Source organism: Peromyscus californicus, unplaced genomic scaffold, assembly GCF_007827085.1.
Source record: "Peromyscus californicus insignis strain IS unplaced genomic scaffold, ASM782708v3 Scaffold_16__1_contigs__length_79575227, whole genome shotgun sequence".
In the NCBI taxonomy this organism is placed as follows: Eukaryota; Metazoa; Chordata; class Mammalia; order Rodentia; family Cricetidae; genus Peromyscus; species Peromyscus californicus.
Genome location: NW_026294458.1, coordinates 10,766,011 through 10,791,686, shown reverse-complemented (window position 1 = coordinate 10,791,686; position 25,676 = coordinate 10,766,011). Strand labels below are relative to the sequence as shown.

Here is a 25,676-nt window from a genome sequence, read left to right as displayed (position 1 = left end):
TTACTTCAATCCAAACCTTTCTCTTGAAAGCCAGTCACCACTAACGCCACCACCGGATGAAATTCCCAAGATTTCACCTTCAGTCAGACCTTGCTGTGGATCTGCAAATCTCTATACCCAGTGGCGTGGTGAAGGTACATACATGCCAGCATAATTTAACTAGTCTAAATCCAGACCTATGTCAGCTTGCCCTCCAGCATGTTTGCAGTGGGACCCCTAACTCGAGGAGCAACAGAGACCCTCACTCAATAACACGGCCAGTACCGCGGCCTATTTCCAGGACTTTACACTTAATGTCTTCGCCATCATCTAAAAACATGTAAAAATTCTACCCATATTTCAATTGGAAACTTTTTCTTTGACCCTCAACAGACAGCAGGACCGCTCCTTTCCGCTGAAAACTGGACACCCGCTTCTGCACTGTTTTCTTGGCTCTCAAGACTTCCCAAACCCAAAGGCAGCTGCTCCGCTTCCACAGGCGGCTGAGAGTTCCCAGACCAGAAAAAAAATCAAAGGACTGGAGAAGAACGCGAATCGGGGGAGGGGCCCGGAAGTCGCCAGCGCTCGCCCTGAGCTGGTACCTCGATGTACTCTTCTTCATCCAGAACCCGCTGCTTGCTTCTCGCAACCCCGGTCTCCCCGGCCGCGCGCTTCCTCGGGGGCGCGGACGCGGAGGGCACAAACAGAGATCCCGCTGAGGCCCCGGGCGTCCCCATCGCTATCCCAGAACCGCTCGGGCGCCGTAGGCACCGCACCAACAGCCAGCCAATGGAGAAGCAGTAATTTTGTAACAAAGCCGGCGCTCCAATGACGTCATTGGGAGCGCCGGATCTTAAGGGAGTTGTAGTCTTTGATCCCCACCCCGCGTTGCTCGTGCCTGTCTAGACTATGGTCACTAGGGGGCGCTGTGGGGTGACTATTTGACGCCACATTCCCCCTGTTAGAAGTTCCATTTTTTCCTCAAAAAACCAAAAACAACAAAAAACCACTGCATATGCTTCAAAGTCTTTTTTAAATACTTCAAAAAAAAAAAAAACTTGGTCATATATAACTTCAAAACTCAGAGAAAGAACACTAAGACAATAGATAGTTATCTAACAAAAGGTAAATGAAAAGAAAGAATCGGAGGGCGCTTAAATCTCTGGTTCGATTTATTAGTTCTCCACCTGCCGGGGTGGGCTTCCCAAAAGAGGCCTGCACTCACTGAAAGCATTCATGGGACTTCCATCGTAAGGGAGATCGTGAATTACCCCAAACAAACAAGTTCTAACCCAGAATGATTTGGTACAATTTTGCTTTTCCAATGGTCTCTTCCTTCACTGGGAGTCACTGGGGACTTTATGGCTCTGTCCCTGCCCCCATAGCGTTCACCATAATAATAGAGAAACACACACATTAAGTCATCCTGCAAATGTGTAAAATCACGCCTGTGACTTGCAAGAAGTCTGTACTCAGAGAATCGTGACTTCTACACAGGACATGTATCAAGTGGCATTTCCCAGGCAGATCGTATCCAAAAGAGGAATGGATAGGCATCAGTCAAGTGGAACGAGAAAAGACAGGCAAAGGCCCAGGATGGAGCAAGGCAAATTCCAGCGCAGGCCTTTGGTTACACAGTGCAGTGCAAAGGATGGATGTGACAGCGGGTTGGGGGGCAGAGCCAGGCTCACAGTATCTTTGGGGTCCTGGCAAGAAATATTATTTTTGTTTTGGATTAAAGGGAGGCTGAGTGGTTCCGGTGAATATAACTAGAGAAAGCTGCAATGGTCATGACGCAAGGTGCCAGCAGTTTTTGTCAGGTTAACCAAGCTTAAGTGCAGAGAAGCCAGTTTCAGTGGGGTTTACCGACCCGTTTGGAGGTGAGACTGAATGGGCCTGGTGTGATTAGGTGAGGGACAGAGGGCTACTGGCGATCAAGAACTCATGTGTCTTAAACAAGGCCAACGGCTCACTGTACACAAGGCAAGTGTGAGGAGGCTGTGGGTTTCCAAGTGTTGTCAGGGGGGGGCCTGGACTGGAGACGGAAATATATGCAACAGAGGTGGGGATTGGAGCTCGAGGATGAAAAAGACACATCAAAAAGAGAGTGGAGGGGGGTGTAGAGATAGCTCATCCTTTAAAAGCACTTGCTGCTCTTCCGGATGATCTGGGTCCAGTTCCCAGTACCCACATGGTGGCACACAACTCCAGTTCCAGGGGTTCCAATACCTTCTTCTGATCTCTACCAGCAGCAGGCAGACATGTGGTTCACATGCACACACGCAGGCAGACATGTGCACACGCACACACGCGCGCGCACACACACACACACACCACGCACGCACGCGCACACACACACACACACACACACACACGCATGCACGCACGCACGCACACACACACTGATTATTTTTCAAAGAAGAGAATGGAGATGGGAGAGGCCTTGGAAGGGAGCCTCTGGACACTTGCTAATGCCAGGTGCCAGGTGAGGGCTGCGAGGAGCCTCTTCAGGGGACAGTGACGGTGAGAGGAGGGCAGAAGCTCAGGTGAGCTCAGATTCTGGAGAACGGAGGAGGTCAGGGGCCTGGAACCCAGCACAATGTGAATGCCCAAGCCTGCAGGTGAGCTGACCTCCTGGACAGCTGCGTCTGAAGGAGACAGTGCAGTCTTCGAAGGCAAGGCCAAAGTTCAGGAAGAAGAGTCTGGCTCAGCCATCTGTAGGAGCATTCAGGGGCTTTAGGACCAGGACTTCAAGGTGGCATCTATGGTTTATTCTTGTTCCCCATATCATCTTTTCCCTCTTGTCTCCCTGGGGGCTCCTCTGTACCTGGGTTATGTCACTTCCCCTTGGAAGCCTTCTGTCCTGCCTCCTCCACTAGAAAGAGGCCTTCTTGCTTTCCCTCTGAACACAGCATCCTTGGGTCACATCTTGGCAGCTCACTGTAAGCGTAAGACTCCTGTGAGATGTGAAAATGAACACAGGACTTCTAAGTAGCCAAGATTATACAAGATGCCATTTGCAAAACAAACATTAATGCACAAAATACAAGACAGAGCAGCATGCAAATGGTGAGCAGTGCTGCAGCGCTTCATGCAATCCCTGCTCACCACTCACAAACCCAAGGTGGGGGTACAGTGAGCCCCACCCCTCCACTCAGAAGCTTGCTCCTTATGGAGAATGCTAAGGGCCATCAATCCCTGAGCCATCCAGCACCAGGCCCAACACAGTCCCCTCCTCCCAGGAAAGGCCCAGGCTGGCTGTTCCCAATTCCCCCACCCTAGACCATCAGAGGCCTGCTCTGGTCCAAGGCCCTGGGCCTCCACATGCATCTCAAAGCCAACTGGCTTCTCTAACAGCAACCGTCTTAAAAATGACTTGGGTTGTACAAGGCCTGCCCATGATTTAGAGAAAAGCTCATGACATTCTCTCCTTTCCTGACTTAGCCATTCTCAGCGGTTGCTTGCTTGGTTATCTTACCAACGTTTGTATCTATCCTCCACACCTGCCTACCCTGGACCCTCGGTACATCCCCTAGCACTGCCTACCCTCCTATCCACACACACACCTATTCACCAGGTCTGTGGCTCATCTGCCCACTCTGCCCCAAAGACCCTTGCCAACTCCTGACCCCACACATGGAACTGCTCTCATCCAGCAGACTGGGACCACCACTGGACTGACTGGACCTGGGCAGCTTCCACTGATTCCAGGGTCACAAGCTCACAGGAGGTTTTCTTCAAACCCCAAAGAAAGGGCAGGGAATCGGCTCTCGTGAAATGAGGAACACACAGGACCAGTTCCCAAGGCCTGATAAGGAAACAGGCTTGGGAATGGACCTGGATCACCTCCCTTTGGGCCTCGCTGGTGACAATGAAGCCACAGCAAGAAGGAGGGCCAGGGAGGGTTACCACAGGCCTGAATGCCAGCTTCATTCCAGTGGGTGGGGAGGGGGTGCTCCTTCTAGGCCTTCCTGGCTTGCAGGGGCCCCATTGCCCACAGCCTAGTCCCCACTCCCAGCAGCCTGGCTTTATGACTTCATTCGCTGGTCACTTGGTGACAGTGCTGAGCGCTCCACTCCTCCAAGTCCAGGCCAGCCCAACCAGACGCCTCCCCACAGTGGGAATGAGGACAATGCTTGCTGGCCCGTGTCGGGAGGGGATGCAGAGGGCGGCGGCACCGGCCGCTCCTGGCACCATGGACGATGCCGCGGTCCTAAGGAAGAAGGGTTACATCGTAGGAATCAATCTGGGCAAGGGCTCCTATGCAAAAGTCAAATCTGCCTACTCTGAGCAACTCAAATTCAATGTGGCAGTAAAGATCATAGACTTCAAGAAAACACCCACTCACTTTGTGGAGAGATTCCTTCCTAGGGAGATGGACATCCTGGCGACTGTCAACCACCGTTCCATCATTAAGACCTACGAGATCTTTGAAACCTCTGGTGGACGCATCTACATTATCATGGAGCTGGGCGTCCAGGGCGACCTCCTCGAGTTCATCAAGTGCCGAGGAGCCCTGCATGAGGATGTGGCACGTAAGATGTTCCGCCAGCTCTCCTCGGACCGTCAAGTACTGCCATGATCTGGATGTTGTCCACCGAGACCTCAAGTGCGAGAACATTCTGCTTGACAAGGACTTCAACATCAAGCTGTCTGACTTCGGCTTCTCCAAGCGCTGCCTGCGGGACGGGAGTGGGCGCATCGTCCTCAGCAAGACCTTCTGTGGGTCAGCGGCTTATGCGGCCCCCGAGGTTCTGCAGGGCATCCCCTACCAGCCCAAGGTGTATGACATCTGGAGCCTGGGTGTGATCCTGTACATCATGGTCTGTGGCTCTATGCCCTATGATGACTCTAACATCAAAAAGATGCTGCGCATCCAGAAGGAGCACCGAGTGGACTTCCCACGCTCCAAGAACCTGACTGGTGAGTGCAAGGATCTCATCTACCAGATGTTACAGCCCGATGTCAACCCGGCGGCTGAACATTGATGAGATTCTCAGCCACTCATGGCTACAGCCCCCCAAGCCCAAAGCCATGTCTTCTGCTTCCTTCAAGAGGGAGGGGGAGGGCAAGTATCGAGCTGAGTGCAAGCTGGATACTCGACCAGGCTCAAGACCTGAACACCGGCCTGACCACAAACTGGGGGCCAAACCCCAGCACCGGATGATGGTGGCACCCGAGAATGAAGACAGGATGGAGGAGAGGCTGGCTGAGACTTCCAGAGCTAAAGACCATCACATCTCTGGAGCTGAGGTGGAGAAAGCAAGTACCTAGTGGTGGAGTGGGCCCTGGGGGGTCATGGTGTGCAGTTTGCACTCACATAAGCTAAATAGGCAGGTAGGAGCTGAAGAAGGCACAGGCGCAAGGAACAAGTAAAATCCGTCAATTAAACCACTCTTTTGATTATGTTCTATTAGCTTTCTTCCACTTAGTAGCAAAGACATTAATACTGACCACCAAATAAACCACAAAGTGTATACAAGCATTGAGAGTGTCCAGTGGGGAGTCTTTTTCTCTAGGACTCATCCAGCGCGGGGATCTCTAGCATAGGGGTCCAGGAACTCAGGCCCAGGCAGACTCATTGAGGCCTGTGGCGGAGGGGACCTCTGTCATAGTCCTCTTGCCAGGCTCACACTTGGCAGCCTCTGGCCTCTCCCACCCCCAGGGCTTCCAGGCGTGGACTGCACCATGCTTCCCCCTCATCTAATGCAATACAAGCTATCCTGACCCTGTCTTGTCCTTACCCAGGTCAGTATCCATTAACCCCAAAGAGGCGATCAAAATTAGTGAGCTTTGCTGCCCAAGCCTCAACCTCACCACTCCCAGGTGACCCGCTGACAGATTGTGGCCGTCTTCCCCATCCTGTAGAGCTGTGGTGCCGCAACCCTAGCATCCCTCAATGTCATTTCCTGGTTACCACCCCTCCCTAAAGATTCCCTCATGCTGGCCAGATGCTTGAGGTGGTCAGCATCTGGGCAGCAGCCATCCCCACTCTCTGCTTCCCACTCACTGGGTAATCCCTTGGATTAAAGCTCAACCTTCCCTAAGAGACAACAGTACCAAAGCCCTTAGCCTGGGATCCCCAGCTGCAGCCCTGCGGCTCCAGGGCACAGGAACTCACTGTGGGGAACTTCTGGTTAGCAGAGGTCTGACCTAGTTTGTTTCTATTGCCAAGATAAAAACTTGAACCAAAAATAACTTAGGAGAGGAATGGTTTATTTCAGTGCACACTTTCAGGTCACAGTCCATCACTGAGGGAAGCTGGAGCAGGGACCCAAGTGGGAACTGAAGCAGAGACCATGGAAGAACGCTGCTTACTGGCTCCCTCTCTAGCTTACTCCTAGGCTCTCTCACACAACTATGGCCCAGGGATGCCACTGCTGGGCCCTGCCCTCCTCCATCAACTAGCAGTCAAGAAACTACCCCACAGACATGCCTTCAGGTCAACCTGACGAGAGGTAATTCTTCAGTTGAGGTTCCTTCTTCCCAGGTGACTAGCTTGTCAAACTGACAAATGCCACGCAGTCCAAGGCCCAAGGCAGGAGGTACCCAACCCAGGTAGTCTCCAGAGAACACCAGTGCGCAGAGGCCTGAGGACCACTGCCAGCAGTCAGGAAAGATGGCTTTCATGGAATCAAAGCAGTATCTGGGGCTGGGAAGAGTCAGGTGTGCTTTAGGCTACCTGAATAGCTCAAGCCTTGGGCTGCTCAGAGGGCAAGCCCTAGGACACCACCAGCGGCCTCAAGACCATTGGCTGTGCAATCAGATCACAGTTTTGGACCCTGTCAGGCCCAGACAGCAGGGACCCTTCACCTCTGTAAGGCATAGGCTCACAGGCCCAGTTGGCCACTAGTCACCTGAGGGCTAGCCACCCTTAGTTCACAGGTATTTACTGTGAACACAGGTATTATACAGCTGGCTGCTGGTGCACATGGCACTTACAGGTTTACAGGGAACCCACGCTCTTTCTTTTCATAATACAGCCCAGACTGAGGCAAGGCTGGTGCTTTGGCAGAGCCCAGTAGCAAGTACCAAAAACACTGGGATAAGCAGAGATTAGGATGGGGAGGCAGCCTAACCCAACCTAAGCTGGAACTAGGTGCTAGGAGCTAACAGTTGAAGTCACAGCAAAGTGACTCGTCCTGGTGTGAACCTGATAAGCAGGACCTACCTGGGCCTGTAACCAACAAACCAATGGTCAGGCCTGGCTGGGAGGCTGTGGAGCTGGACTAGAACCCCATGAGCTCAATGGCACAACTTCTGGGGGCTGTGCTACCCTTCACAGTGCTAGGCTCAAGTGTAAACTCAGCACAGAAGGCTGCTCTGTGCGCCATTTTCCTCCCCCAGAGCCCCTTGCTTCTAGCCGGTGTCCTGAGACACCCAGGTGGGCCCCAGGACATGGAATGGCGGCCCAGCCAGACAATGCCAGGTGTTCTTTAATCAGAGTTCAGTTGGGGGTTAACTAGAAGGCAGTTTCAGCAGGGCCTTGGGGGACAGCACCAATGCTATACTCCCAAGGGAGTGGTCAGCAGAACGTGCCATGGCACAGCACTATACACTTGTGGTTCCTGGGATAATCAACTGCCTGTGACCTGGGTCCCCAAGGCCTGAAGTCCTCTGAAGAGTAGACAGCTGCTCTACACACTCCACAAAGTGTCCCACAAAGCATCCATAGGTCCAGCCAGGCCTGGCTCTAAAAGAAGTCTGAAGCTTTGCGCCGGGCAGGGAGCTGCAGCAGGTTGTCTGTGATGGAGGCTGGGTCCTGTGTGAGGGGTGTGCGTGTGGCAGACCCAGGGGCTGGTGTGCTTGTTGGGGTCTGTGGCCCACCAGCTGGGGTCTTGAGGTGGGTAGAGCGTGCTGGGGATGGTGTATAGCTGGCCCGCAAGGCACGATCTGTATACTTGCTGGCTGTCCTGCTCACGAGGCGCTGTAGGGCGGGGGACATGGCTGGGCTCAGGCCTTTGGGAGTAAGACTGTAGAGAAGGAGTAGAAGAAAGCAACCATGTTAGCGGCCAAGTGCTGCTTAAGGCAAGGCCTCCCTCAGTTCCTCAGGAGGAGCCCTATCAAGAGACACGGTCACTTTGAGCTGACGACAACCCTGGACACAGCAGTCGGGCCAAACCTGAGGCACTGTGGAACTGCTACCTCTGGCTGTGGGGCTGGATGGAGCACTTCTGAGCGCTGGAGTCTCCATCTCTCCAATGTGAATGACATGACTCCACAGGATTAACAGGAGCTCACAGCTGGGCAAGGAGCCCAAAGGTACCTCCTAGAGAAGGCCAAGGAGGCTATAGAGGCGAGATGGAGAGTGCTCACAGTCTGCTCCACACAGCCACAGCCCTCACAGAAGAACCTGTGGATATACCCTGGGCTCCGTCCTGCAAGCCATGGCCCACACGGCCTTGGAGGCTAGAGTGGGAGTGAAGCAGGACAAACTCACCTCTACCCTATCCTCCCCAGGATCCAGCTGCCTCTCACCTGGCCAAGTTCTCGGTGACTCTCCGCAACGCTTCCTGCTTCTTGGCCCGGTTTTTGGCAGCCGCTTCATTGGCCATCTTCAGACCCAGGCGCTCCCTGCGTCCTGGCTCCAAGATCTACAAGGGAGCGGGCATGTGGGTGACTTGTGATGAGCCTGCTACATACCAGGCAGTCCATTATCCAGAAGGGCAGCTGCGTGGGCACCAACCTCTTCTCTATGGCTGCTACAATCCCAGCAACTCATCCTTCTCAATAGCCTGTCAAAAGCCCCTCCCCCAAGCTGGAATGGTGCATTCGTGCACCCCCAGCACTTGTTAGGAGACTAAAGAATGTGAGGCTACCCTGGCCTACCCAGTGAGACACTGTCTTAAAACACACAGACAGACAAACAAAAGCAAGACGGCTCAGTGGGTCAAGGCGTTTGTTAAAAGCCTGATGACCTGGTCTGAATGAGGGAAGCACTCTAGCACGTTGACCTCTGACCTCCATACATGTGCTACGTCACATGCCATGCACACAAATGCTTATACACATTCACACAAATAGATAAATGTCGAACAAAATAGTGTTGGGAGCTGGGAGTGGTGGTGCACGTCTTCAGTCTCAACACTTGAGAGGCAGATCTCGGAGTTCAAGGGCAACTTGATCAACACACAGTTCATTGCAAATCTGAGCTACATAGTGAGACCTTCTCTCAAAGAACAAAAATAAACAAAAAAGGTAGTCCCAGCACTTCAGATACTAAAAGTGGTGGAGGGTGTGTACAGGAAGCAGGTCCTGGGTTAAATCCCTCCCCACTCAACAAAACAAAAACAAATAACAACAGCAACAAAAAGTTTAAACTACACCATTATCTTCTAGAAGTTTCTATAATTATTGTTTCATATTTAAGGTTTTCACTTTTCTGGAACTTACTTTGCTGTTACCAATATTCAGAACCTAGCTTACCTTATCCTCAAAGGCTCTGCAGTCCTGCACCACCTGAAACATCACCTTTTCCACACCCTCCGCTTTGTCTGTCCCCAGCTTTCCATCCTGCTTGACACTTGGGCAGCACAAGGCACAGCAGGACGCAGCTGGCCTGCCCCACAGAGCCTGCCCAGGGATGGTTTCAGAACTCTCTCCTGGAAGAGCCCTGCAGGTCTACAGCCACTTGCTGTGTGGTCAGAGCCTTCGGCCAGGCTTTCATGTTCAACAGCATCTTGTTTGTTGCCCTCTCACATCTGTTATCTCACATCCCAGACAGTCTACAGCCAAGACTACCCGTGATCTGTCTAGGTAGTACATACGCTCTCCAGCTGCTCTGGGGAAGGACCCGTAGTGCCACATCAGGGAGGTCCTCCTAACGGGTCAGGAAAGCAGTTTCAGGACTGCAGAACACGTCTCTGTTTGCTTTATGAAAGCTACGCTATTCCTGGTGATTCCGATTCTACTGCTGCAGGGACGTCATCCATCGCTGTCTACCACATTCCAAATTGATCGCAGCAGTATTGGAGGGACTGGCCTGAGATGACCTGTGACCCAGCCACCAAAGCATCCCTAGATGTTTATTCAACACTACATCTCATCTTGCTGGGTTTCCAAAGAAGGTTCATACTTTTGGCCTACCCACTCGATACCCTGAGCCAGTGGGCTCAGCACCCTCATCGTGAGCACGCATACTCTCAAGTATCAGGGACCTTTCCTTCTTCACATTCCAAATTACACTGACACTCTGTTTTATCCACAAACTCCCTGAAGCCCAGGACACTGTACTTTCTTTCCCCATAGCTCTCAGGGGAATATCTACCCACCCATCCACCTAAACCACCAGGAGCTACCTGACTTGTATATGCTGTCTGTCCACCTCTAGCTTCATGCTCCACCAGACAGAGGACACATGACATACACCAGACCTCATCTGACTTGGCCTTTCTGGTCTGTTCTACGTCTTGACCTCCATTCCACCCACTCCTACAATGCTGCGCTCACATTGTACTGTCCTGAGTGTCCCTACTATGCTGTGTAACCAGAGGCCAGCACACAGCCCTTCTGGGGACACACACTATGTCCCATAGTCTTCAGGCTTACGGGGCAGTTGGAGTTTCTGGTCTGTGACAGTCTAGCCTCCAGGTCTGCTCTGTTGCCTCGGCATGGTCTCTACTCTTCCAAATCCCTGTTTGATAATCCCACCATAATGCCCTCTTTCCGCAGAGGTCCTGTGCTCAGTCTTGAGCAGCAGTACTAAGGCAGCCACACTGAGTCCAGCCTGATCCTCTCTCACCACAACCCACCTTGAAAGTCGGCCCTGGCGTCCTGTCCACGTAGGGGCTCTCTGACCCTTCGACTCTCAGGGGAGTGTTCTCAACTTCTCCCCACGTCATCAACGGTGACTCATTCACACCTGCAGATGGAGAGCCCACACCTCAAACAGAGGACCTAGTTGGGGTGCTGTCTTCCTCCTAACACATGTATCCCAGCTGACATTAAGGCCAACAGGCAAACCCTCTTCCCCAAAACTCCAGAGCCTAGCACCCCACCATCTGAAGGGAAATTTCAAAGACACCAGAGCCCCACGGCACGACAGCTGTACTTAGGTTGGAGAAGGTTGCTGTGGGATGGTCTGTATGTCAAATGTGTTGCTGATTGGTCAATGAATAAATCACTGATTGGTCAGTGGCCAGGCAGGAAGTATAGGCGGGACTAACAGAGAGGAGAATTGGGAGAACAGGAAGCTGGGTGAGAGAGACACTGCCAGCCGCCATGACGACAAGCCGCATGTGAAGATGCCGGTAAGCCACGAGCCATGTGGCAAGGTATAGATTAATGAAAATGGATTAATTTAAGCTGTAAGAACAGTTAGCAAGAAGCCTGCCACGGCCATACAGTTTGTAACCAATATAAGTCTCTGTGTTTACTTGGTTGGGTCTGAGCAGCTGTGGGACTGGCAGGTGAGAGAGATTTGTCCTGACTGTGGGCCAGGCAGGAAAACTCTAGCTACAAAGGTGGGTCTGTTGGACCCCATCCTAGCACAGGGCCAGGGGTGCCGAGGGAAGCATTACAGCAGCCGGCACTGAGTGTGGAGGCCAGTGTGCCGTGAGGCAAAAGAGCAACTATGCATCAAGGCCACACCCACTCTCGCCTGCCTCCCTGCAGAGACTGCAGGCCTGGAGTCCAGAACCTCCCCACCTACAGAACTCTCCGAATTTACATCTACAAGCACCATGGACGCAGGCACATCTGCCTATTCACATCACAGGGAGACCAGAACAAGACCTGGTACCCTGGGGCATCTCAAGGCACGTCTGCTTAGTCTAGCCTGTACACTGCCCTGTCCAGCCTGGGCTCACAGCCTGTCTCTTACCAGGAGCAGGAGAAGGAGTGGCAACAAACCCGAAGCCGCCCACTCGGGGGGACTCCTGCGGAATAAGCTCCTTGCCGTCAGGGCCGACCTTGCCCTGCTTGTGCTGGAAGAGAGAGAGACCAGCGTCAAGGTGTTCTCCACAGCTGACCGATGGCAGGTGCAGCGGACACGGAGGAAACACTTCTCCTCCTTGGGATAGGCTGGGACTCGAGGACTGGCATATCCCTTTGGGAAAGAGCAGGAAGACCCCCATCCTCATCTCTCCTCAAGGACTTTGAGGACTGTGGTAGTGAACATCAAGCAAGGGGTGCCCCTTTCCTCTACCTGAGGAGGAACCTCTTGGGTTGCAATGCTACAAAGGGCTGCTGCTCTCTTTCCCTTGAGGCATCTGAATCTTCCCAATCTCCTGCCTCTCTTCCCCCAACCCCATGACGACCAGAGCTACCCTCTGAGGGCACTTACTCATCTTGATCCCAGGCCCTAAGCAGCCAGGCTCCTCCTGCCACTTCCTAGTATATATTGCTTTACTCACCTCCCTGCCTGATAGATAGGTATGGGTCTGGGTTGGCTTCCAGAAGCTTCTCTCCCCTCAGGCCAACATCATAGTGGCTGATACAGGGCTGGACCCATAGGTCATACATCTGGTCCATTGGAAGGGGGATGGGTCCTGTCACAGGGGCTGTTTTGCCAATTAAGCTCTATCTGGCCTCAGGACAAACCTAACTTAGAGAGGCCACATCTCTCCACAGTTAGCCCATCACATGTGTCCAGTTGCCTGGTGGCTCTGCTGACTCACCTGGGCATTCAGGGCAGCTGCCTGCTGAAGCTGGGACCTGCTCAGGGCCTGACTGAAGGGGTCCCGGAGGAAACGTGTGTTCTTGTGTACTACCTGCCGTGGTTTCTTAAATAACTGTTCTTCATCAGGGACACCTATGAGAGGAGGAGCCAGGTAGCAGGCGTCACGGGGAGAAGCTCCATGCCCCACCTCAGCCCTAGAGGTCATGGAGCTTGAGGGGCGAAAGCACACTCCCTCAGCTAAGTCACTCCCAGGCAAGCGCCACACCTACAAAACCTGAACAAAGCAGTGCAGGGAGACCTCAATGCCCCACAATGTCACATGTTCCCCAACCCCAAGGTGGACCAGGACTTCTCTCGGGTCCACGCTGCAAGCTAACACATATATAGACTTTAAACATTGGCTCAAAGATAACAAGACAAACCCCCGGGCCCCCGTCTTGCTGTCCTGCTCCTTGGTTCTATCCACTCACCCTCAGGATAGTACATGAGCGAATTCTTCGCCTTATACTTCCAGGTCTCCACTCCAGCCTGGCCACTCTCAATGGCTTGGTGCTCTGCCGACGGGAGTTCAAGATTATCTTTCTGTCGCTAGAGTGACATGGGGGGAAAGCAGGGTCAGGGAGGCGCCCAGACTTTGTACCTGTGGCCCTGGGACTCCATCCCCAAAGAAGGTGCCTATGTTTCAGACTCCAGGGCTACCTTCTCAAATTCCTCCTCAGCTTGGTAGAGCCACGCATGGCGGGCGTGGCTTTTTTCCTTGGCCACCTCCATGATCTCCTGGAAGGAGGCATTGTCCTCACTTGTATAGCGGCTCAAGAAGACATCCAGGCTGGGCAGCGGCTCCTTCTCCTCCTCATCTCCAGCCTCTCCTGCTCAGGGGTCACAGGTAGGGAAACACAATACCACACACAGCACGATTACCACTCTGTAATCCTTGCTCCTGCCAGATGACACAACACACCCCAACTGTCCAGGTGGCATCCTCAGTGACTGGCCAGCTCTTCTCGTGATCTGGCTGACGGGTGAAGGGGCAGGGACAAGCAGGAGCTCACGGTGACGGTTGAGTAGGCTCTTCCTCTCCCAACTGTACTGTTTGTAGGATTGACCTTCGAAGTCCCAGGGGCTCTTCTTCCCTCCCTGGGATTGCCTTACCCTTCCTGACTGGTGCTGCAGGTGAGTGACAGTCACTATGCATCAGGGTATGCCAGTTAACTCCTAAGGCAGGAGCCCATATGGCCCAGCGCTCCAGGGAGGGCCACACGGACTCTGGGCCACAGAAGCCAACCACAGCATCTCGATCCCTGCCACCAAGGCGAGTGATACTCCTGCAGAGGCAGCACTGGAGATCTCAGGGGCATGTGAAGCTGAGACTTCTCATCCATTCTACTGACAGTCTTGACTGTGTGCCAGCCAGTGCCAAACACAGTGGCTAGAAGTTCAAGACCTGGGCTAGAAAGGGGGCAGACCTGGGTCCCTTCAACTGTTGACTATTTCTGACACCTACAGAAGTTACAGCCTTTGGAAGCCTGTTTCCTTATTTGCAATTACAAGGACTCCAATATTTACTGATAAAATATATGTGTATAAAAAGAAGAGCATTTTCAAATTGCTGTGACTCTATCGTATTTCATTCAAGAGTTCAAGCTCCAAGAGTAACTCTTACTGTGTTCACGGCAGAAAAAGCTGGGCTGTTGAGAAACTACGCTTGTGTGAGCATGTTGTACATATGCCCGGGTACAGTATGCAGTAGACTAGAGCTTGGTAGAGAAAACATCCTGCCCACCTCTAGGGATATATCCAATTACTGATAAAAAGATCAACTGACCCATACAAGTCCCTTAGTATACGGTACACTCACATATTCAATAAATAGATTCATAAAGTGGTCCTCCTCACTTTAAGATACATCCCATAGTTATATCCGATGTTCAGGAAACATGTTGAAGACAACACATTCATCTGCTCTACATATCTGTTGATAGTGCAGCATACCATATGCTAATGTGGTATATGCTAATGCTAAATGTGGAGCACACAGATGGAAGCAAGACCAAGACCCTGCTCTCTGGGAGGCATTCGAATTAGTGATTAGGGTGAGAGGCAATAAACAGAAATGCTTTCCAAAATGTTATATCCTGCAGTGAAACACAAAGCCAACAATGTGGGAAACAATGAGACTCTGGTCTCAACCAAACAAACAAATCAGAAAAACAAAGGCAGTCTGAGCAGCATAGAGCCCCAGGGTGTTCCAACTTTACACAAAAGGCTGGGAACCTCAACGCAACATCAACATAACGTCCACACAAGTTTCTGCCTCTCAGCCCAAACAGGTCACACCTGAACACGGGACCCGAAGGAAGAGACACAACAAGCAACTGGTGTGGAAGAAAGGAAGAGAGCCTGCGGCATCTTCAGCAGTCAGTAATGAAAGAGTCCCCAAGCCCCAAAGTCTCCAAGGCAAAGGCTGGCACACCCAACAGCCTGGTGACAGTAATGGACTCTCTACCCTCGGAGAGGCCAGAGGCCCAGACCACTGTTCCTCCACAATGGAGTTGGATAATCTTCCGCTTCCCACACCAGTGTCTTTGATCCCAAAAGTTGATACTTAGGTCAGGAGACCCCCTCAAGGATGAAATGTGAGTCTGAGAAAACTCAACATGACTCCCAAGCACTCTTGACCATGAGGCCTAAAGAGTGAGTTCACTCACCATCTTCTAGGTCCCGACCCTGGGGCCGGGGCTTGCTGCCCACCACACCAGAGCCTGGATGAACCTCAGGAGTTTCAAAGGTGGCTGGAGTAACATCTGAGGGAAGCAAGTTAGAAATTAGATCGAGTCTAAAGTGACAATAGACTTCCCCTCTCTGCCCTGTGTAACGGCATCCTCTTACAGGGTGGTGGAGGTTCCCGAGATATCTTGCCCAGGGCAGAGCCAAACTTGATGGCAATCTGGCGCATGCGCTCCAAATCTCCATTTTCCTCAGCCTCCAGGTATTCCTTCTGTGCCTGTAGTTTCTCCACATCGGGGAAGAAATCTCTCTGGATGACTGTCTGGAGTCCCTATCATAAGCAATCAGAACAAAGGCCAAAGCTGGCATCTGGGAGCCACGACTCACAGTCCACCGTTATCCACGTTAGGCCCTAAGGTCCTTTCACTTCGGCCTATCTGGATGATTGCGGTTTGCAAGACAGTTTAGAGCATTTTCTAGTATGCTGTTCATCCCATATGGCTCTGATGTATTATCTAACATTACCCAACAATCTCTTGATGTCTATAAAATCCTTCACCAGCTGGTCTTTCTCATTCTCCTTTGCTGGCTCCGTCTACAACACCAGTCAGACTAATGTGGATATTGCCATCCTCATTCCATCCATGAATTCTTACTTCAATCCAAACCTTTCTCTTGAAAGCCAGTCACCACTAACGCCACCACCGGATGAAATTCCCAAGATTTCACCTTCAGTCAGACCTTGCTGTGGATCTGCAAATCTCTATACCCAGTGGCGTGGTGAAGGTACATACATGCCAGCATAATTTAACTAGTCTAAATCCAGACCTATGTCAGCTTGCCCTCCAGCATGTTTGCAGTGGGACCCCTAACTCGAGGAGCAACAGAGACCCTCACTCAATAACACGGCCAGTACCGCGGCCTATTTCCAGGACTTTACACTTAATGTCTTCGCCATCATCTAAAAACATGTAAAAATTCTACCCATATTTCAATTGGAAACTTTTTCTTTGACCCTCAACAGACAGCAGGACCGCTCCTTTCCGCTGAAAACTGGACACCCGCTTCTGCACTGTTTTCTTGGCTCTCAAGACTTCCCAAACCCAAAGGCAGCTGCTCCGCTTCCACAGGCGGCTGAGAGTTCCCAGACCAGAAAAAAAATCAAAGGACTGGAGAAGAACGCGAATCGGGGGAGGGGCCCGGAAGTCGCCAGCGCTCGCCCTGAGCTGGTACCTCGATGTACTCTTCTTCATCCAGAACCCGCTGCTTGCTTCTCGCAACCCCGGTCTCCCCGGCCGCGCGCTTCCTCGGGGGCGCGGACGCGGAGGGCACAAACAGAGATCCCGCTGAGGCCCCGGGCGTCCCCATCGCTATCCCAGAACCGCTCGGGCGCCGTAGGCACCGCACCAACAGCCAGCCAATGGAGAAGCAGTAATTTTGTAACAAAGCCGGCGCTCCAATGACGTCATTGGGAGCGCCGGATCTTAAGGGAGTTGTAGTCTTTGATCCCCACCCGCGTTGCTCGTGCCTGTCTAGACTATGGTCACTAGGGGGCGCTGTGGGGTGACTATTTGACGCCACATTCCCCCTGTTAGAAGTTCCATTTTTTCCTCAAAAAACCAAAAACAACAAAAAACCACTGCATATGCTTCAAAGTCTTTTTTAAATACTTCAAAAAAAAAAAAACTTGGTCATATATAACTTCAAAACTCAGAGAAAGAACACTAAGACAATAGATAGTTATCTAACAAAAGGTAAATGAAAAGAAAGAATCGGAGGGCGCTTAAATCTCTGGTTCGATTTATTAGTTCTCCACCTGCCGGGGTGGGCTTCCCAAAAGAGGCCTGCACTCACTGAAAGCATTCATGGGACTTCCATCGTAAGGGAGATCGTGAATTACCCCAAACAAACAAGTTCTAACCCAGAATGATTTGGTACAATTTTGCTTTTCCAATGGTCTCTTCCTTCACTGGGAGTCACTGGGGACTTTATGGCTCTGTCCCTGCCCCCATAGCGTTCACCATAATAATAGAGAAACACACACATTAAGTCATCCTGCAAATGTGTAAAATCACGCCTGTGACTTGCAAGAAGTCTGTACTCAGAGAATCGTGACTTCTACACAGGACATGTATCAAGTGGCATTTTCCAGGCAGATCGTATCCAAAAGAGGAATGGATAGGCATCAGTCAAGTGGAACGAGAAAAGACAGGCAAAGGCCCAGGATGGAGCAAGGCAAATTCCAGCGCAGGCCTTTGGTTACACAGTGCAGTGCAAAGGATGGATGTGACAGCGGGTTGGGGGGCAGAGCCAGGCTCACAGTATCTTTGGGGTCCTGGCAAGAAATATTATTTTTGTTTTGGATTAAAGGGAGGCTGAGTGGTTCCGGTGAATATAACTAGAGAAAGCTGCAATGGTCATGACGCAAGGTGCCAGCAGTTTTTGTCAGGTTAACCAAGCTTAAGTGCAGAGAAGCCAGTTTCAGTGGGGTTTACCGACCCGTTTGGAGGTGAGACTGGATGGGCCTGGTGTGATTAGGTGAGGGACAGAGGGCTACTGGCGATCAAGAACTCATGTGTCTTAAACAAGGCCAACGGCTCACTGTACACAAGGCAAGTGTGAGGAGGCTGTGGGTTTCCAAGTGTTGTCAGGGGGGGCCTGGACTGGAGACGGAAATATATGCAACAGAGGTGGGGATTGGAGCTCGAGGATGAAAAAGACACATCAAAAAGAGAGTGGAGGGGGGTGTAGAGATAGCTCATCCTTTAAAAGCACTTGCTGCTCTTCCGGATGATCTGGGTCCAGTTCCCAGTACCCACATGGTGGCACACAACTCCAGTTCCAGGGGTTCCAATACCTTCTTCTGATCTCTACCAGCAGCAGGCAGACATGTGGTTCACATGCACACACGCAGGCAGACATGTGCACACGCACACACGCGCGCGCACACACACACACACACACGCACGCACGCGCACACACACACACACACACACACACGCATGCACGCACGCACGCACACACACACTGATTATTTTTCAAAGAAGAGAATGGAGATGGGAGAGGCCTTGGAAGGGAGCCTCTGGACACTTGCTAATGCCAGGTGCCAGGTGAGGGCTGCGAGGAGCCTCTTCAGGGGACAGTGACGGTGAGAGGAGGGCAGAAGCTCAGGTGAGCTCAGATTCTGGAGAACGGAGGAGGTCAGGGGCCTGGAACCCAGCACAATGTGAATGCCCAAGCCTGCAGGTGAGCTGACCTCCTGGACAGCTGCGTCTGAAGGAGACAGTGCAGTCTTCGAAGGCAAGGCCAAAGTTCAGGAAGAAGAGTCTGGTGGCGCCTTACATGTGCATCCAAGGGACTGGGGAGGAGAATCGCCAATCCTGGAGGTCTCTGGCAGTGTTAGAACAGCTCTGGCTGGGGATACATGCCTGCTCAGTGTTCTCCAAACCAGCCATCTTTACACAGTGCCAAGACCTCCTGCCATTGGTTCTAGAGTTTAGCTTTCATGGATGGACCACATCTCTCACAGATTATCACCACACCAGGACCTGTGAGGAGACAGAGTAAGGAGATTAGGCCAGGTGCAGGGGTGTTAGCTGCCTCCAGCTGACTGCACAGGTCAGCAGGGAATGGAAGCCATGCTTTCATGCTGTGGTGTACCCCAACACACTTCTGTGTGACCATGACTATAGAAGGGAAGACAAAATTCCCCAAGATGGTGGGGTGGGATGTTCCCTGAATGTAATCTCCTCTTGCCCGCCCTAGTGGCAGATGCCACTGTACAGAAACCTCCAAGGACAAGAAGCCAAAGGTCTCCCACCTGTGAAGCAAGTTGGTGGTACTTAGAGGCCATAGCAAATCCCAGGAGGCCTTGCCACCATCCACCGGCTTTAATCCTGATGGGGGAAACACAGGACTGGGATGAAGACCTGTTGAACTGGGCTCTCTAAGACGTGCTGACCCCCCGTTCCCTGGAAAGGGGGAGGGGAGCTAGCCCCTCTATAGGTGTGGAAATGAAGCCTGAGACATTCGGACTTGGGATTCTGACTCTTCTGTGGAATTTGTAGATCTTGTTTATTTCTTGGTATCAGCACAAGGCTGAGATGAAGGAGCAGGTTCAGGGATCTGGAAAATACCAACCTTCTTATTCCACAGGTCCTGACACCAAGGTCCAGTGCTGAACCTTTGAGGACCTGTGCCGATGCCACTGCCTGGCTTAGAAGGTGGAAGACTAGATAAGGGGCCAGTCCCGGAGGCAGGCAGGAGGTGGGGAGGGAGACTCCACTGGAGAGGATTTGGGGCCCTGGGTGGAGTTAGGGCCTCTTTAGGCAGTAATGGTGCCTGAGGAAGCTGACCTGCTCTTTACCTGCAGGAGATCTCTGGTTCCTGCCCCATGTGCCCTCCCTTCATAGGTGAGGAGGTCTTGGATTCCCTCTCTCTCAGCACTGGGCAGCTGGAAGACTGCGGTCCTCTCTTAGTTTCTGTTCAAGTAGGTCTGTCTCCCTCCCTCCTACTTTCTTGTGCTCCACGTCACTGCCCAAACCTCCAGACACTGTCAACAGCTGTCCTTGGGAGGTTTCTTGGTTCCAGACAGGAGCCTCGCTGACGAAGCACGCTTTTGGTGTCGCCACTTGGCCCGGCGGTTCTTGAACCAGACCTGAGGAGGAGAGGGACCAAGACAGCTCAGGGTCCATGGACCCACACCCAAAGAACTTCGGAAGGGCTTGTAGGTGAGCGGGGTGGTAGGCTTCACCACAGAGGTGTAGGTGAATGGACCTGCGTCACTTCCCTTATCCACACACAGAAAAGGACCTAGACTCCCTGCACGGAGATTTCCCAGTCTCCTCAGTCTTGGCCCACTAGCAACCAGGATATCTCTCTCTGTCTCCATGTGTTTCATAGTCCCATGTAATCTAGGCTGGCTTCTGAGTCGCTATGTGTCAAGGACAACTTTGATGAATTCATGATCCTCCTGTCTCCACCTCCCCGAGTGTTAGAATTACAGACGTGTGCCACAGTGCCTGACTAGTTTTGCACATTTCTTAACTTGCCTACATCTGGGACATGAATGGAAAGCATTTTTCATCAGCAGGGGAAAGGGGGAAGACAGACGAAGTCAGAGACAACGACTCTTAACCCCAGTTCCGGCGACACTCAAAGAACCTGCTGGGGGAACTGGTCCTGCGCCCCCCATCCACTGATCCTGGGGGGTTTCCCTCCAGCGTGGAGGGCTATGAGGTGAGGCACACTCTGGAAGGTCGGTCTTTGAGAGAGAAGAGTGACGCGGGAGTGGCCTCCGGGCTGCGGGCGGACACCCACCTCCACGCGCTCCTCTCGCAGGCGGATGCGGACAGCCAAGCGCTCCCGCGTGCCCACGTCGGGATCCTGGTTCTGCACGAAGAGGGCCTCGAGCGCCTGCAGCTGCTCCTCGCTGAAGATGGTGCGGTGGCGCCGCGTGCGCCGCTGCGGGCCGGGGCCGCTCGTGCCGGTCAGCGCCGGCGAGCCTGCGCTCGGCGCCGTCAGGGGCGAGGGAGCGGCGGGTGCCAGCCTCAGCGGCCACGCTAGCCGCACGCCTGCGGGGCGGGGCGAGGGCGCGTCAGGCAGAGGGTGAGGGTTAGGGTTGGAGCCGAGATCGCCCCGCCGGCCGCCCTGCGAGATCCCGGGGCCCGCCCCGCCCCGCCCCGCCCCGCCCCGCCCCGCCCCGCCCCGCCCCGCCGCTCGCACTCACCGGGTCCGGACGCGGGCTCCGGGACTCCGCGGGGTGCTGCTCGCGGGCCGCAGCAACAGCAGCAGGCGCAGGGCGCAGCGGCGGCAGGCGCCTCAGGCTCGTCGGGCTCAGCGGGGTTCCGGCCACCGACGGGCTGCAGCGGCCGCGCCGCGGGCCTGCGTTCAGGCAGGCTGGAGAGGATGTGCTCGATGGAGAACGGGCAGGGTCGTCCAGGGTCCCTGCGGCTCGCCGCGCTGCCTGCAGTCGCCATGCCCGCGGGTCGCCGGCGCGAGCGGCCGAATATATACGTCGGGGGTGGGAGGTGCGGTAATCCCCGGGCCGGGCGCCGCTTTCGCGCGTGCTAATCCCGTCGCTAGTCCTCAGAGAGCTAATCCCCGGCCACCGAGGAGGGAGAGCCACTGTCTGGGTGCAGGGAGCCGCGCTGTCAGGAGGGAGCCCTGTGGTCGGCCACGTCCAGAGCTGGAGGGAAAGGAGGTGGTCAGGAGCCCACTCTATCTCCTGTGGCGCAGTCACCTGCTGGGAGAGATGCCAGGATCCTGGAGACCTCTGAGCCCAGAGTCCCTGCCACGGCTCTGCCCTGGCTTTCCTTGTTCTGTAGCCACCCATGAAAGTGAAGCAGATTCCTGGAATCCAAATTTCTCCCTCCCCTACTTTGAATGAGCCCAGCACCCTTGGCAATCAGGTGATCCCACTTCACAGCACTTGCTCACTTTGGAGCCCAGGTCTGAACCTCCACGGTGGGAAGTTGAGGCTGACCCCCAACTCAGAGATTCATCCGCTTCTTGTCTCCCGAATGCTGGGAGAGCCACCAATTCTGTGCGGTCTTTCCAGGGTCTAGAAGGTTTTTCTAATGCCGTCTAAGGCCGATCCTCTTGTTACCTCCTATCTTAAAAGACCTGATGCCATTGCCCCAACTCCCTCCAACATCAATATCCCCCTCACACCACAGTGCCTAAGAGCGGTCTCACATGCTCCTCCGCTACTCTCCGCCCGGCTGTTCTGCTCTGCCTACAATATAACCCCTGTCCACTATTCTTCCCACCAGAGACCACCACTTGGCCTAACTTAGGCCATCGTCAATTACGAAGCTTTGGACCTCCAGCACTTTGCTTAGGCACTTTGCTTTTGATCTTTGAAAATACGTTGTGTGTCTCACAGGACAGCGCAATAGACCGCCTCACCTTTCCTAAGCTCTCCTGGCTGTGTGACATTCCAAAGGCTCCTCTTGGGTTGTCCAGTGTCATGATACTGTCAACTATCAAGAGTCGGCCTTAAGGGGCAAGTGTTGAGAACGGAGAGGCAGTTTGTAATAGCAGGATCTCAGGGCTCCAGTGGCTGAGGCAAGAGGATTGCTGGGAGAGGAAGGCCAGTCTGGTGAGATCTGTCTTAAACAAACCAAAATAAAAAAACAAAGGCCTGGTATGATTCCAGCCTTTGAGAGACAGAGGCAGTGAGACTCTGTTAAAAAAAACAAAAACAAAAAACAAAAAAAACAAAAAACAAAAAAAAGGATGTGTCCTTAGGGTTTAAGCAGTTAGTAGGTGTGAGGTGTCCAGAACTGCACTGGAGGCAGGGGTGAGGACCCAGGAACATTAGCCGCCATTGCAGGCAGCAAACCCGCTCCCCCTTCTTCCATTACCAAGCCCTTCTTTAGGTTCCTCTGCTGACTGCTCTAGTAGCAGTGAGGATGCTATGGACTTAAAGTGGTGGACCTTGCTGGCTCATCCCTGTCGCAAGTCTCAGAGTGTGTTCATCTGAGAGGCTCAGGGATAGCATCACTAGCTCTGTGCGTGACCTTTCAGCCTGCCTCGTGGTTACAGAATGGCTGCCACAGCCCCAGACCTCCCATGTGACCCTTTGGATGTAGAAACCTTGTCTAGCAGACCTTCATGTAGAATGATATAGAACACCTGTGTCTAAGCCCACTCCAGTGCTCAGGGGTACGATGTAGCCAACTACTACCACCGAGATTGGAGTTCTTCTGAGAATGGGACAGCAAGGCCAGGGGCAAAAAGGCCTCTGTGATGTCTGATGTATCTTCCTCCTTCACTGCCCGTGGCCTTGCCTGCTTTCTCTTGTGTTTCTCTTCATGTAGGAAGATGGCATGGTGCTCTTCAGAAGCTGTGTCCTTGGGGACTTCTCCCTCAATGCTGCCACTCAGGACCACCGTGAGGGAGCCAGGCCTTGTGCAGGTAGCCGTCATTTGGGTCTGTGGCGCATCTGTGTCTTCTGAACTTGCCTGGAGCTGATTGGGGCAATGCCACTTTCATCGTGTTATAGTGTCATGTGACACTCTTCCTGAGATAAAGATAAATGGCCACCCCCCCCCCCAAGCAGAGAACCAATGACAGCCAGCGTAAGACTCCTGCTGAAGTCTAGTTGCAGAGGTTGCTTACAGAAACAGAAGGGACTCAGATACTTGCATCACTGTGGTTTGAACGAGATGCCTCCACAGGCTTGGACGTTCGAAGACTTGGTCCCCAGTTGGCGGTGCTGTTTGGGGAGGTTTAGGAGGGACGGCTTGCTAGAGGAAGTGTGTCACTGGGGTTGGGCTTTGGGCTTTAAAAGCCATGCTGGAGAGATGGCTCAGCAGTTGAGAGCACTGGCTGCTCTTCCAGAGGTCGTGGGTTCAGTTCCCAGCGCCTACATGTCGGCTAATTGTCTGGAACTCCCATAACCTGGGATCAGTCATCTTCATGGCAATGCACATAAGATAAAGTTAAATGAATTGGGAAAAAAAAAGCCAGGGTATTCTCAGTTCACTTTCTGCTTCATGCTTGTGGTTTGAAATGTGAGTTCTCAGCTTGCTGCTGCAGCCATGATGCCCTCCCTCTGCCAAGCTTCCCCACTGTGATGGGGATGAACTCTTATCCCTCTAGAAATGTAAGCACACAAAACCCTTCTTCTATAAGTTGCAAGGAGGTGCATTAGAAGAGCTGGAGGAAGAAAAAGGAAAGGAAAAAATGATGTAATCATATTTAAATTAAAAAATCACTGGAATCCCAAAGATATTCAGACACCTTAGTTTCCATGGCTGTTGTATCAAGCTGCCACAGACAATGCAATGTGACTTTGCAGGTCTCTTTGGTTGGAATCAAGGTGTCCACTAGCTGCATTTTATTCTGAAGTTTCTTTAAAACAACACAGTCCTTTGCTCTTTTATTTTTTGTTTTTGACCTTTGCTAACTTAGGGCTGACCTCAGTCCAGGAGCTGGGAGCACAGATGTGTGCCGTCATTCCTGGCTGCCTTGGACTTCTCCAGCTTCTAGAAGTCACCCAGGGCCTGTGGCTCATGCCCTCCTCTTCCCATCATCAGCAAATCCCACAATACTGGGATGAAGCTTTCTCACGGGCACCTCATTCTGACTTTTCACCCCTCTTCTTGTCAGAGTCATTGTGACGCTGGTGGACCCAGTGGAATACCTCAGGAACAGCCCCTCTCTCCAAGTCCTCAGCTTAATCCCATTTGCAGAGTAAGACGACAGCATATTCACAAGTTCTGGCCATTTGGATGTAGACATCCTTGAGGGGATATTATTTTGCCCACTACAGGGGAGAAATAATATTTTAGAAATAATGGTCTTTCACGTTTGCTCTGTCCCCAGCAGACTTACAGATTTGCCAATATCACCACACCTCAACCAAGACAAAAACACTCCTGCAAGTGAAAGGAATCCAAAGGAAAATGGATTACTGCATACTGCAAAAAGATACAAATAGTAGCTGACTTCTCACCAAAGATGATTGAGGGCAGGTGCTGGGCACATGGGAGATGTGGGAAAGAGGACAGGGAGGGTTCAAGGTCATCCTACCACATCATCTCTTTGAGGGCAGCAAGGTCCACCACTTTAAGTCCATAGCATCCTCACTGCTACTAGAGCAGTCAGCAGAGGAACCTAAAGAAGGGCTTGGTAATGGATACATGAGACTCTGCCTCAAAACAAACAAAAATGGGAACGGTGGAGGCCATCCCCAGTGGAATAAGGTCTTTAATGTGATCAGGGTGGGGAGACTGCACACACCCAGGAGTCCATTAACAGCAAAAGAGATCATTCCTGATTAAAGGTGGGATAAAGGCCCTTCTAGATAAACAAAACTAAGATGACCTGCAGTTTTCAGCCCCGAGCTTCAAGAAATACCAAAAGAGGGTCTTTGTACTGAAAATAAATAAATATTGATGGAACTCAGTTCTTCCTAGGTGAAGGAGATGCTAAACAGGTGGGTAAACATGAAAAGCAATGTAAAGGAAGAGTTGTAATATTTCATCTCAAAATGGTCACCCTGGCATAAAAGATGTCATGCCAGCTGGGCATTGCGGTGCATGCCTGTTATCTGAGTACTTGGGAGGTGGAGACGGGGATCTGTAAATCAAGGCCAGGGTCAGCTATATGAGAACATGCCTCTAAAAGGGGAAGAAAAAACTAAAGCTAGACGTGGTGGCTAGCACCTGCACACGCATAACGTGGGAAACAGAGGTTGGGATGGTCAGGAGTTCAAGGTCATTAGTTTCATAGCAAGTTTGAGGTTAGCCTGGACTACATCCGACCCTGTCTCAAAAACAAACTAAACAAACATGTCTAAAAAAGGTAGATGCCTGGCATGGTGACTAAACTTGTAATTCCA

General features: G+C 52.4%; 3 protein-coding genes, 1 long non-coding RNA gene and 1 pseudogene across 4 annotated transcripts in view; 2 read left to right on the top strand and 3 right to left on the bottom strand.

Moving 5' to 3' along the window:
• Positions 1-716, bottom strand: part of LOC128111672 (mucin-4-like) — a 7,007-nt gene extending 6,291 nt beyond the window's left edge. Inside the window, exon 1 of the mRNA XM_052739898.1 lies at positions 582-716. Within this exon, the coding sequence (XP_052595858.1) occupies positions 582-716 (135 nt within the window). The remainder of the gene's footprint in view (positions 1-581) is intronic.
• A 2,848-nt stretch (positions 717-3,564) lies between these two features.
• LOC128111873 (testis-specific serine/threonine-protein kinase 2-like) lies at positions 3,565-5,464 on the top strand (annotated as a pseudogene).
• Positions 5,465-6,174: 710 nt separating this feature from the next.
• On the bottom strand, positions 6,175-16,737 carry LOC128111872 (splicing factor ESS-2 homolog). Its single transcript, XM_052740333.1, has 10 exons — positions 16,559-16,737; positions 15,488-15,656; positions 15,307-15,402; positions 13,298-13,467; positions 13,069-13,186; positions 12,597-12,730; positions 11,801-11,903; positions 10,731-10,840; positions 8,458-8,573; positions 6,175-7,952 (listed from the first exon to the last, which is right to left on the bottom strand). Exons 1-10 carry the CDS (start codon positions 16,691-16,693, stop codon positions 7,673-7,675), a joined length of 1,431 nt encoding a protein of 476 aa, XP_052596293.1. The 5' UTR covers positions 16,694-16,737; the 3' UTR covers positions 6,175-7,672.
• On the top strand, positions 10,723-11,624 carry LOC128111874 (uncharacterized). Its single transcript, XR_008218778.1, has 2 exons — positions 10,723-11,043; positions 11,442-11,624. It is a non-coding gene; the product is annotated as an uncharacterized LOC128111874 (long non-coding RNA).
• Positions 16,738-17,103: 366 nt separating the features above from the next.
• On the bottom strand, positions 17,104-24,430 carry LOC128111671 (homeobox protein goosecoid-2-like). Its single transcript, XM_052739897.1, has 6 exons — positions 22,235-24,430; positions 21,054-21,512; positions 20,645-20,998; positions 19,692-19,982; positions 19,146-19,221; positions 17,104-18,873 (listed from the first exon to the last, which is right to left on the bottom strand). Exons 1-4 carry the CDS (start codon positions 22,295-22,297, stop codon positions 19,881-19,883), a joined length of 978 nt encoding a protein of 325 aa, XP_052595857.1. The 5' UTR covers positions 22,298-24,430; the 3' UTR covers positions 17,104-18,873; positions 19,146-19,221; positions 19,692-19,880.
• Positions 24,431-25,676: the final 1,246 nt, after the last annotated feature.

What these genes read in the sequence shown, in the direction of transcription:
- LOC128111872 (XM_052740333.1), bottom strand. Translation starts at nt 16,693, where the DNA reads ATGGGGACGCCCGGGGCCTCAGCGGGATCTCTGTTTGTGCCCTCCGCG. An exon ending in CACTCCTTCTCCTGCTCCTG is followed by an intron (nt 10,841 to 11,800) that starts GTAAGAGACAGG and finishes CTCCATCTGCAG; the next exon opens with GTGTGAATGAGTCACCGTTG. An exon ending in GTCACCGAGAACTTGGCCAG is followed by an intron (nt 7,953 to 8,457) that starts GTGAGAGGCAGC and finishes CCTTCTCTACAG; the next exon opens with TCTTACTCCCAAAGGCCTGA.
- LOC128111671 (XM_052739897.1), bottom strand. Translation starts at nt 22,297, where the DNA reads ATGACACTGGACAACCCAAGAGGAGCCTTTGGAATGTCACACAGCCAG. An exon ending in GCCAGGAGAGCTTAGGAAAG is followed by an intron (nt 21,513 to 22,234) that starts GTGAGGCGGTCT and finishes CTTTCCCTCCAG; the next exon opens with CTCTGGACGTGGCCGACCAC. An exon ending in GGAGCCCGCGTCCGGACCCG is followed by an intron (nt 20,999 to 21,053) that starts GTGAGTGCGAGC and finishes GCGGGGCGGGGC; the next exon opens with GGGGCGGGCCCCGGGATCTC.